At 45.3% G+C, this 12,644-nt stretch overlaps 1 protein-coding gene across 3 annotated transcripts in view; it reads right to left on the reverse strand.

Annotated features, from left to right (window-relative positions):
* Window positions 1-12,644, reverse strand: part of Ralgps1 (Ral GEF with PH domain and SH3 binding motif 1) — a 247,154-nt gene that overhangs the window by 38,667 nt on the left and 195,843 nt on the right. For all 3 annotated transcript variants that reach the window (XM_076845456.2, XM_076845460.2, XM_076845457.2), the window contains exons 9-10: window positions 3,587-3,724; window positions 2,011-2,104 (exon numbers count right to left, since the gene is read on the reverse strand). In XM_076845456.2, the coding sequence (XP_076701571.1) occupies window positions 2,011-2,104; window positions 3,587-3,724 (232 nt within the window). The remainder of the gene's footprint in view (window positions 1-2,010; window positions 2,105-3,586; window positions 3,725-12,644) is intronic.

Consider the following 12,644-nt stretch of genomic DNA (forward strand, 5'->3'; position numbering starts at 1 on the left):
TTTTTCCTGACCCCTCTTAAGAATCTTAGGAGGCTCATTTGGAAAATAATATCCCTTATAAAAGAAATATTATTTAGAGAGCAGAGATTCTTGCCTTTTATTTCAGTTCCTTTTTCTTGTTGAATTAAACTAAAATATTTGAATTAAAAAATAGCAAGGGTGGTATGATCCTATTTTAAAAAATTCCGTCATTGCATCCATCCCTTGGTCCATGCTTCATGTACATGTAAATTTTCCACACATAGAAAAATATCCAAAATGATGTTTACTTAATTCTAATGGGTGTGCTTTCTAGGTGGCAGGAATTGGGTTAAAAAAAAAGCCAAAGCACTAACTCCTAACTGGGCCTCTTGGTGCAATACCTCAAAGCAGACGGGAAGTGTGTTAGGCAAGCAGTGTCACCAGTGTCCTACGTGAGGGTGAGAAGCCAGTCTCCAGGTGCTAGCTGGCCATGGAGAGGATGCCCCCAGCAGAACCACAGGCCCTGCGTCCTCTTGCTACTCAGAGCCATGACCTCCCTGGGAAAGGAGCCCCAGTGGTGGCTGATTGGGGCCAAATGTAGCCTTCCCTGCTGGGCTTGCCCATTTTGGCCACAACAAAGGGGTGACTGTCCTTTAGCATCAAGTGCTGAGGGTGCTCTTTGACCTTCAGAAAAGAAGGCGTAATCGCTAACAATCTTCAGCCTTTCCAGGGATTGTGTCATGGTCACAAATATTTATAGACCATTTTTCTCTTTAAAGAATATCACTGTAAATGAAAAACTACTGTCTCTTTAAATCGAAAGTCTGGTGCATGAATGGAAAATATTACCCAGAACCTAAGCAGGAATAGTCTCGGCTGCAGGGCACTCTTTTCAGGAACAGCAAATGCTTTGTGAATAAAACAACTTGTGTGATAAACTGCAGTTTTAATGGTAATCCCTGGCTTCGTCTGTTCTTGTTGCTATTATGTAATAGATTACAATTTCACATTATTTTAAATTTTGATAAATTATTTTATAATAACAACTAATATATTATGTCTAGGATCTTAGAACCACAGAGGGAACTCTGAAAGAAGACAGATCTCCAGGCCCCACCCGAGACATCTGGATGGTTAGAAAGTGTTTAGGGCAGCTCTGATTTATAGCCAGGAGAGCAAGCTGCTACGGCAGAGCTGGCCAGTGGGGCGCTGCTGACCAGCCGTTCCCAGATCCCAGTTATGGGACTCAGTGGCCACAGTTCTCTACAGTTTTCATTGGCTTAGATGAATACCAAGTAATAAAGAAGACCAGATTTGTAGACATAAAACTGGAAGAGAGAGAGAGAGAGAGAGAGAGAGAGAGAGAGAGAGAGAAAATCCATACTAGATAACAAGATTCAAAGGAATCATGGTATACTGGGAGCAACCAGTAGGATAAGATTTAAAAGAAAACCTGTAAAGTTGACATTTAGGTAGCAAATGATCAACTGCAGGATGGCTGAGACTGGCCTTGATATCAGGTTACATGAAAAAGAACTGAGACTCACAGGTGACCTGAAACTCAAAATGAGCCAAGAGGATGCCCAACCAATATGGCAGAGTTGATACCAAAAGTCCGCCTTCTCCCTCCAAAGACAGAAACGCTGGATATACTCCCAGGTGTCTCCAGTGAAGAAAGAACTGAGGACCAGAGCAGGGCGAGCCATGATAAGCCACAGGGTCTGCAGTGGTCTTTTTGACAAGTGGGTCTATCCACAGGGGCTGCCAAGAGATGGTTCTGGGGGTTCACTCGCTTGCCCCCTGGGCCATGTGGGAAAACCACACTCAGAAGGGAAAACAATGGCTCGGACCTTGGGGCCTGAGGCACCAGGGCTGTGCAGACAGTGCTGCTGTTTACCTGGTTCCTGGAGGGCATGCAGTGCTGTGGGTGCTGGGGCATGGGGGCCCTGTTACTCACTGGTCCCAACAAGGGCTAGTTCACCCCCAGGGACCTGAGTGCTAGGGACAACATAGCTGGTAGGCGTCACTCAGGGGTGGGTGAGGACTCACTTATAGTTGTCATCTTCCACGAACTTCTGGAGCTCTTCAATGTAGCGCACTGACTTCAGGTACTTCTGCACATGGGGCAGGGTTGTGAGGTGATCTGAAAAAGGCAGACAAAACCCAGAGGCCTCAGTCTCTCCCACCTCCAGTCCCAAAGGAAAAGGACAGGAAGTACAAATTAGATGCTCCTTGGATACCGAGGTCCATTCCCTCTGCCAGCAGTGCTGACCTGCCTCAGGGTCAGACCCTGTGCTGGGCACAAAGGGGTGGTCAGACCTAGGTTAGGCCCTTGAGGAGTGACCCCTAAATGTGTGGGCCACAGACGCCACACTCCAAGGCCAGCACAGTTCTCTGGCCAGGAAGGAGAATCTGAGGCCTCCACTTAGAGCTCAGAGTTGGGAAGAGAAGGTGTGCTGACCTCTAGAACAGACTAGAAACAGCTGTGTGTGCCCTAAACATATGTCCACTGGAGGAATCAGGCAAACCTCCCAGGCCTGCCCACTGTCTGTGTGGCAGGAATGCAGGAACCACTGATTTGGGTGCACAAGCCCAACCCAGACCATGACCCGTGGCTTTAGCTGCTGCATGCTGGGAAGAAAGGCAGGGGCCCTGTGCCTGAGCACCTGTCTGAGCTGGACTGGGCTCCAGGTGACTCACAGGAGTCATCTATCTTAACCTTCACTCAGCTTCACATAGGAGGCATGGAGGAAGAACCTGGGCAACTGAGAAGCAACAGAGCCATGGTGGACCCAGGTTAGCAGAAGCCGTGCCACACCACACTGCCTCTCCTTGGGTGATTGCTGCCAGCCACTCTCTGTAGACTTCACAGTCACTGCACTCCTCCTGAGGGGGCCACGGGATAGGATAGAAACTTTAATTGGCAGGAGTGGAGGAGGCTTTGAAGAGGATGGGTAGGGAGGACCCTCTTTTTCCTGGACGGGCATCCAGGTGCTGGGGGAGCCCTTGGAGGCTTGGCCCCTTGGCTGCCAGATTCTGAAGGTCATTTTGCTTCTCTAAAGTCTCCATGTTCTTGTCTGTGAAATGCGAATAAGGACACCTGCTTTAAGAGCTGATGCAGTGGCAAGTGAGGCTAATGGTGAAAGGTGAGAGCACTCCCTGAGCTCTGCTGAAACACGAGGGCTGTGCCCAGGGCACCGCTCACGTCATGGCCCCAGCTTCATGCAAGAACAAACCTTATAGAGGAGAAAGTGACTTTTCAAAAGGTAGCTCTGAGTCTGACTGACCTGAAGCCTATGTCTGTGACTGCTTCAACTGAGTCTGACTGACCTGAAGCCTATGTCTGTGACTGCTCTGCTCATCATGGTGAGTGGAGGCTCTGGGACAAGGGAGGCCCCTGCACTGAGAACACAGGTACCTGTCAGAGGAAGGCTGACCTGGATGGTGGCCTTTGAAGACCAAACTGATGTGGAAAGGATCTAGCACATATTTGAAGCTTGAGATATTAAAATGAAGAGCTTTGTTGGACTACCTGGTTTCTGAAGTGTTCTAGAAGAAATTTGATGTTGGACCCAAATTTCAATGATGCAAGATCTTAAAAATCTCAAGAAACAAGGTTACTAACCATAGCTGCAGGAAACTTGTAAATCAGCAATTATTCGGAGAATATTGTTCATCTGATTAGATCTTTGTTCATTTTCCATGATGCTGCCTGAGGCAGGATATGCAGAATCGATGTAGATTAAATCCAGAAGATAGATTCCTAAAATTAAAGAAAACATTAACTGTGGTTGGAGTTCACTACTGATCAGAGCAAAAGAGCACAAAATAGCCCTGTTCTGCAAGAAGGTAGAAAGGGTGGCTCATGGAGACCCGTTTTGACTGCAGTTCCAATCCTGACTCCTCATTTTTCATGCAGACTGTAAATTGAATATCTGAGCAACATCCAAAATGAATGCTGGCAGAATTTAACATTTCTTTTCATACTTTTTCCAACAATAAAGCTTTTTACTTATAATACAAATGGAAAATAACAGGACATGAAAGAGATGAATACTTTAGTTTTTCACCAACCAGTAAAGTTTATTTAACAGGTCTAAACTGTCATGTTGAGCAGGACATCTGTTTGAGCTGTTATAGTTTGGATCTGGAACATTTTCCAAAGGCTCATGTATGGAAAGCTTCAGAGATTTAGGGAAGTGACTGGATCATGAGGGCTCTAACCTTAAGAATGGATTAGTCCACTGGGGGATTCGTGGCTAAATGGAGACTAGGAGTGGTGGTGGAGACTAGGAGGTGGAACCTAGTTGGCAGGGGTGGGTCCTTGGAGGCATGACCTTGGGGATTGTATCTTGTCTCCCCCATTCCTTGCTCTCTCTCACTCTACCTCCCAGTTACCATGAGGTGAGTAGCTATGCTCCACTACTCCCTTCTGCCATGACACTCTGCCTCACCACAGCCCAGAAACAATGGAACTAGCCAACCGTGGACTGAAACCTCAGAAAACAGGAGCCAAAATAATTCCTTCCTTCTTTAATTTGTTTATCTCAGGTATTTTTTCAAAGCAATAAAAAAGACTAACATGTTAAATTCTCTTCATTTATTCACTTAAGTGTGTGTTTATTTGTCTCTGTCCAAACAGTATGCATGCACGCACATAAACAATCATAAATTAACTAGAGAACAAAAGAAGAGATTAAAAATGGAAAAGTTCTCAGTACAAAGAACTAAGGCTAGACACAGAATTCTCCTGAGAATGCTTAAAATAAGGTATGATATAAAAACATTGTCATAACAGGCCAGTAATGAGCTGGGGGAATTCAGGTCAAGTTGCCAGTGAGAGAGAGAGAGAGAGAGAGAGAGAGAGAGTGTGTGTGTGTATATGTATGTATATATATATGTGTGTATGTATATATATATATATAATAGTGGTATAGTAACAAAATTAACAAGCTTGGTTTTTTGGTTTTCTTTTCCTCTTCTTCCTCCTCCTCCTCTTCCTCCTCCTTCTTTTAGTTGTACATGGACCCAATGCTTTTGCTTTATTTATTTTTATGTGGTACTGAGGATCGAACCCAAGTGCTAGGCAAGTGCTAGGCAAGTGCTCTGCCCCTGAGCTAAATACAACTCCAGCCCCACAAGCTTGGTTTTACATAAATGAAAACATAGTTCTTTTCAGATATCAAAAGACTTTTTTGGTATCTGAAAACCAAAACATAGTTCTTTTCAGATACCAATAGACTTTTCAGATACCAAAATAACTTTTCTTTATAACCTAGTATAAACAAATTTTTGTATGGGAGGAATGAAGGAACTTTAGATAGGGCAAAGGCAAAGGAGGGGGCATGGAGGTAGGAAAGACGGTGGAATGAGTTAGACATCATCACCCTAAGTACATGTATGAAGACAGGAATGATGTGAAAATACTTTATGTACAACCAGTGACTTGAAAAATTGTGCTCTATATGTGTAATATGAAATGAACTGCATTCTGCCATCATATATAACAAGTTAGAATAAATAAAATTTAATAAAAAACTAAAAGAAAAGTTCTGTCAGTTCTAAAAAGTAAAGTAAATACCATATTATTCACATGCTTTGACCTTACTATAATATAACTATGATTTAAATCCTAAAAAATTCTAACCATTTGAAAACACACACACACATATACATATTCATAAGTAACTTCTAGGTCAAAAAAAACAACAAAAAAAATCTAAAATAAAAAATCTGTTTGAAGATGATAACAGGAACACTACATATCAAAAAAGTATGGTTCTGGCCAATATGGTAATATGAGAAAATTTTATAGCCTTAGAAATTTATTATTAAATGACTAAGTATTATTACAAACACAGAAATTAACCTCATACTTTAGAGTTTTGCATAGATGGAGAGTACTGAACTAGGAATTATACCTTCATTATCTTATTTATCCTTCCAACAACCCATTTTATAGAGGGAAAAAAAGGAAACTCAGAGAGGATGTGTAACTTGCTTGAGGTCACAAGCTGGTAAATGCTGGAGATGGGAGTCGAACCCAAGCCTGCCTCCTCTGGAGTGCACGCTTCCTGCTGCCATAGTGGACCACTGGTACTGGATACCATGACTCACTAGTCTGCTTTTAAAATAGTTACACATTGTTATGGGAAACCATTAAATCACAGAAACATATGCTAGCACTTCTCATAGGAGTCATTTCCACTTCCTTTCTTTCTGGTGATACCATGCTTCCAATATTTTACTAATTAAAAATAATTTCCCTTGAACAGAAGCTCTAAGTCTGGTAGGTTTGAACCCATGGCTTTATTCTTTCTCTTAACTTTATTTTTCCTCTCTCCTCTTTAAAATATAACTCAGTTACCTCCCCAAGGACTCAGCAACAGCAATCCTGAAAATCCCATTATTGCTTCAACCACAACAGAAAGCAACCCCCAGAGCTGAGCAGGGGGTGGAGGGATGTGGGCCACGAGGCAGTGTGACTGCAGACACAGCACACAGATGTCAGCCTGGCTGACTCAGAGGGGCTGGGCAAATCTCAGCCCAGAGCAGGATAAGGGCAAAGGGGGCCTTCTGCTTCTGGGGTCTACTGCAAGACCGAACTGACCCCTCCTTGTTGCATCAACTCTGGGAAGAAGGAGGAGATAACTAAATCTCAGGGATTAAGGAGCAAGAGGGCTGGACTTGCCCCAGGTCTGTCTGGCTGCAGGTCCAGCCCCAGCCCCTTCTTGCACCCTGAGGAGTGGGGGCTCACTACTGCCTGAGAGTAGCATGTTCATGGATCCCAGCCAGGAAGCACGCACACTCTAGCACCTGCCTGCTCCTCAGGCCAGTGTGCTGAGGATGGGGTGACCCCCCGCCAAGGAGGCTCCTGGCTCCAGTGACTTGGGGAAACTTATCCCTGGTCATGCATGAACAGACCCTCCGCTAGACAGTCTTCTACAGCCACAGCGGCTACAGGAGCAGATTTTCTGTAGCTAACAAAGTTTTCAGGGAACCTTTTTCTGTGGCATGGTAGTCCATATTAGGAAATATTTATACACCCTAAACATAGGAAATCATAAGAATAACCACCTCCAGCTGGCACTGTGCCAGGTGCTGGGCTGATTCCTCTGTTAGTGCTTGCCACAGCCCCAGCTGGAGACGTGATTGTGTCACCCATGTACTTAAGGCCTGACTCCCCACCAGCCTAAACCCTGAGAATGGGCGGTGTGTCCTGTTCTAAGGGCTCAGTCCCCAGTGTCTGGAACAGACAAGGAGGAGCTGCATGGTAAACACCAGCTGAAGAAGGGAATGCCGGAACAAAGGCATATTTTATTCATCACAGACAATAACTGTAGGAAGCACATGTTGTTCTGTAGCTGAAGAGACACCGAGAGTCACGTGACCATGATGACCACTGATGTTTACTGAGCACTTATTATTGCCACCCCAGGTCCTCAACTAAGAGCTTTGGACAGGTTACTGATCTGTAAGAACAACACTGTTGCAGGAGGTCTCACCCCTGTGGTACAGAGGAAGGAACTGAGCTGAGAGAGGTTGCATTGCTGGCCTGAGGTCACACGGTGGGGGAGTTGCACAGGCAGGATTTGCACACATGTCTGTCCAGGCTGCTGTATTATCAGTCCTTCTTTCCCTTCAGCCAGATCCTCCAGTGCCTAGCCAGATGGCGACATAGCTGAAGCTGGGGGGACCACACTCTTCCAGGAAGGCTCATGAGGAGACTGTGGCTACCTCTCCTTGCTACACTAACCACCTCTTATTCCCTACCTCCATCATGCCCATTGGAGATATCTGTCCCAGGTTCCATTATCAGTGGCCCACCCAGACTTGGGGGCTCTGCCAGATCTGTAGCACTGTAGGCAGTTGTGAGTGGGGTGGGGGGGCAGAGGCAGACTTGGAGCCTTGCTTCTGCTACCTACCAGAGTGAGGGTGGCCTCAGGTGAGGCTTTTCATCTCCTGGGACCTCAGTTTTCTTGACAATGAAAGTGGATAATAACTGTGAGTGAAGGGAGTCTCCTGGCCTAGGGCCTGGACCATTGAAGTGGCCAAGAAGTTAAGCTGACCCTGACCTGGCTCCCTTGTGAGGTCTCACTGGGATCAGCAGTGGATGTTCAAGAGAGAGAAGCACCCAGCTGCATTTGCCATAATCATGGATGGTGCCCAGAAGCTAGTCACACAAGGCCACTCCGAGCTGGACCATGCTGGGAGCTTCCATCTGGAGGGGATAGCACAGCTGGACATCACAGCCCTTATTCCTATTTAGACAGTTAATGAAGCGGACAACACTGTGTTGTTGGCCCATGAAGATGCACAGCAACAGGACCAGCCACTGACTTTGGCTGCCGTAGGGTTGAGTGATGCCAGGGACTGAGCTGGAAGGGGAGGTGTGGACACTTCAGAGGAAGGAGCTGTAATAGTCCCAGCCACTGTCTGCTACTGGGAGGATGTGTGCTAATATCTCATGCACTTTTGCAGCAATCTTGACAAGCAGGTACCCTCATTATCCCATTTTACAGGTTAGGAAACTGAGATTTAGGAAGAAAAGTGACTAGGCCAAGATCAAACAGCTTGCAAGTATGAGTCAGGCCTATCTGACTTCAAAGACTTGGGACCGAGATCAGTGCTAGGGGCTTGGGGCTGGCACAGAGCTGGAGGCATGAGGAACACTGCCGTGTCCTGCCTGTTGAGGACACTGTGGCAGCTGGCTCCAGCCCCATGCCATGCCACCCGCAGACCAGCCCTCCCTTGAGGGGGCAACTCCCCAGACCACACGTCTGCTCTGCTGCTCCTTTGTGCCCCACACAGGGCCTGGCGACACTGCCGTGGCTGCCACATGAGTGCCAGCCAGACTGCTGTGGTGGGGCAAGGACCCCCAGGGCCTGGAGCCGGCAGCCTGGCTGGCTGTGTGGTGGAGCCCTCACAGAGGCTGGGCTGGCCTCAGCATGAGGGGTGGGTGGCCACCCCTGCTTCCTGACCTGAATCCGGGCTCCCTCCAGAGGCATGCCCAAGATGCCCCAGTCCCAAGGAGGGAGCTCCCAAGAACAAAGGATGCGCTCTCCTGAACAGACCCCTGCTCTGAGGCTGAGGGACACCCATGTTCAGTGGCACGGAGCCCTCTGCAAGGCCAGGCACTTGAGCTCCCCTGAGCCAAAGCCCGCGGCTAGCCCAGGGCTCCCCGCAGGCCCGGGGACTCACTGCGCCCTTGTTCTCCCATCACCGCCCCGTCTCACTTCCAGCCCAAGTCTGGTTTTGGTTTTTCTCACACGGCTTTCTTTTCAATAAGGAAAATTCTGCTGTGTTGAGGGAAAAAAAAATCTTTGCGGTATAAAAATGTGCCACATTTCCATCTCAAGCATTCTATTTTCTCTCTGTCCTTTTCAAAGTTTGAGATGAAAGACTTTTTCCCATATTCTCCCACTCTGCCTTGCAAAGCCCACTCTCAGACTTCAGAAATGAGGAGTGCTGGCACCCAGGACTACACTGTGTGGTTCGATCACATTAACTGTCCCCATAAGTTCCAAATGAAATAACAGCAGCTGCTCATTAGGGTTTGCGTTTTTTTTTTTTTTTTTTTTTTCCAAGAGAGCACAAAGCAATTCCATTTTCTGAAGACAGCCCTGGCTCCCTGAGAAGATGCAGAAGACTGTGTATATTAATTAGTGCCTGCTAATTAATATCAAGCATGCAAAACAGGGGCTTCAGAATAGATCCTCATTTAAAGAACAATTCCTATGGGCAGTCTGTGGGCTGCTCGCTGTCATGGAGACATATGCTTCCAGGTCTGCAGGGAAGGGGAAGGCCGGCCCAGCAGTCACGTGTCAGGTGGTGAGAAGCCGTGTTTTCTGCAGGAGCACATGGCTTCATTTATGTCTTGGTGTTGTGGCTCATGAATCACAAAGTCACATGGACAAAGTCCTGCAGCCTGGATAGAATCCTGGGGTCCAGAGGAGCCAAGTCTCCTCCAGGTTCCCCAAGGTGAAATGAGGACATGGCCAAGATTCCTGGGTGCCCCGGGGATTACCTGGCAATGTAAAGGTGCAAGGAGGTAACCTACTGCAAGTGTATTGCAAGGGTTCCTGGAGAGCTAGAGATGGCATGGCATGTGCTGGGGTCCTAATCAGCAGAAAGAAAGGGGGTGAAGAGAGGGCATTGGTCTGGTGACTGTTATTGGCCTTGTTTTGTGATAGACCCTGTGCTACATGTACCATCTCATTTAAACCTTCAACAACTTTACTGGCAAGAGAAAAAAAAAATGGACACTTTTGTCTGCCCAATATCTACTCCCTAATTCTTCTGGAAACAGCCCTTGATTTTCCATTGGGGGAAATCCCACCTTCCACACTCATGATCCATGTGGTTTTGGTGGGTCTGGAGAATTCACTCCTTCCTTTTCCCCAGGGGTAAAAACAACTTCTAAAAAAAAAGCATTTGGTAAAGAAAAACCTTTACCAAATAACTCAGAGATGAAAGAAGGAATTAAAATCACTAACTATCCACACATGATGTAATATATCCACTCTGAGTATATAACTATACTCAGAGAAAAATCCATACTTTAGAAAGAAAAAAATGCATGGTCTTAGTATTTATCATAGAGAATTAGGATTTTTTTATACAGAAAAAGAATAAAACATAGCAAAAAGCAAGAAGAACACAATTAAAATATAAAAGCAGAAATAATGAATTTAAAAAACCAAAAGTCGAGCAGAGTAATAAAAAAAATCTGAAAGTTGGTTCTTTGAAAAAGAACTGAAGAAATAGAGAATCTTTTGGTATGAATGACAGAGAGAAAAAAAGAAAGAAAACACAGATGTATAATGTTAGTGGTGAGAAGGGGCTAAGACTACATGCATGGAGGAGATGTTAAAATAATTATAATTTCATGGCAACAAAGTTGGAAATCTAGATTAAATGGTTGCTTATTAGGAAAATCTACTTTTTTCCCAAATTGTCTCAAGAAGAGGCAAAAACTTCTGCTAATATTAATATTTTTATTAAACTAAAAATTTGCTAATATTTTACCTAAAATATTAATATTTAGAAAGACACTATAATTCAAACTACAATACCTAGAAACTCATTCATAAAACCTTTAAAGAAAATCTGAATGTTATTTAAAGTGTTTCATACCATAGAAGGGATTAGTTGCAGCTCTTTTTGACTCTAGCATAGCAAAACCCGACAGAGGTAGCAAACGTCAGAGCATTAAGATACTTTGCAAGTTATAGGACAGCTGATATATAAAGAGCTCCTACAATGAAGGCCAATGTTATAGAGGATGGGCCACATGCTCATGTGGACGAGATAAATGATGAATAAAGATGTGAAATTTATCTGGGCACAGTGGCGCACACCTGTAATCTCAGTAGCCCTGGAAGCTAAGGCAGCAGATTGGGAGTTCAAAGCCAGCCTAAGCAACTTAGTGAGGCCCTAAGAAACTTAGTGAAACCCTGTCTCAAAATAAAAAATAAAATAAAAAGGGCTGGGAATGTGACTGAGTTGTTAAGCACCCCTGGGTTCCATCTCTAGTACCAAAAAAATAAGGACATGAAAGATGCTCAAGGCTCACTAGTAATCAAAGAAGTACATATTAAAACAAAATTATTTTTGCCACTTATACTGACAAAAATAAAAAAGACTGATAATACTTAGGATGGATGAGAGTGTAGTAGAAACTGATAGAAACTTAGGAGATAATTGGCCATATCTACCAAAATTTCAAATGTATATTTTCTAGGTCCCAGAAATTTCACTCCTAGAAACTTATTCTATATTAATGCTTATACAAATTGGCAAATATTAACAAGTAATATTCATTAAAGCACCACACCCCTGGCCCTCTGGGCCTCCTCCTGCCTGCTGGATGTTGGCTGGCTGCCCTTTCTTCTGTCACAGTCTTGATCACACTCCTGGGGGCCAAGTGCTGTTAGTAGAGCTGACCAGAGCCAAAGTCACATCCCCCCGCCCTCACACACACACACACACACACACACACACACACACACACACCTCACTTGCATCTAGCCTCTGAAACTCCACTGTTCAGTGGAAGTGAGTGGCCATGGCTGTTGGACACCCACTGTACTGCCACCCTGTTAGGGCCAGCCTTGAGTTCTGCTATCTCCAAGCTAAATACCCTTATTTCTCTGAGTGCTCTGAAGGGCTTCCAGAGGTGCTAACGTCACCAAGAGGAAATGCAAAATGATTCCCCCAGTGAAAGCCTCGGAAACCTGCCTCTATATTGGGTAGAACCGAGGCTGCCCACGTGCCAAGGAAAACACTCCCAAGCTTGTCTTTCCAGTGCTGGCTCCGGGACCTGCTACTGTGCACAGAAAGGCTCCCTGAATGTCTCAGGCCACCAGGATCCCAGCCAGAGAATGAGCTCACAGACAGCAGCCTTAGTCGCCAAGGTATTTTCCACTTCCACTAATGCACTCCTATGTCTGCGGCCACGCTGTACCTAGTCTTCACAGATACCGAAATAATAACAGGGCAAACGCTTCATTCAGGACTCAATGGAAACTGTGTAACAAAATACCACATTCTGAACCTCAGTCACCAATCCCTCCATTCTATGGAAACAAGCAACAGATTTTAGGAGGGTTGGCTAGAACCAAGCTGATTTTCACTTTCTTAGAGTAAATTCTTCCCTGATTTTGCTAACTTGAAAACTGAAA

The sequence above is a fragment of the Callospermophilus lateralis genome, chromosome 2 (assembly GCF_048772815.1).
Source record: "Callospermophilus lateralis isolate mCalLat2 chromosome 2, mCalLat2.hap1, whole genome shotgun sequence".
In the NCBI taxonomy this organism is placed as follows: domain Eukaryota; kingdom Metazoa; phylum Chordata; class Mammalia; order Rodentia; family Sciuridae; genus Callospermophilus; species Callospermophilus lateralis.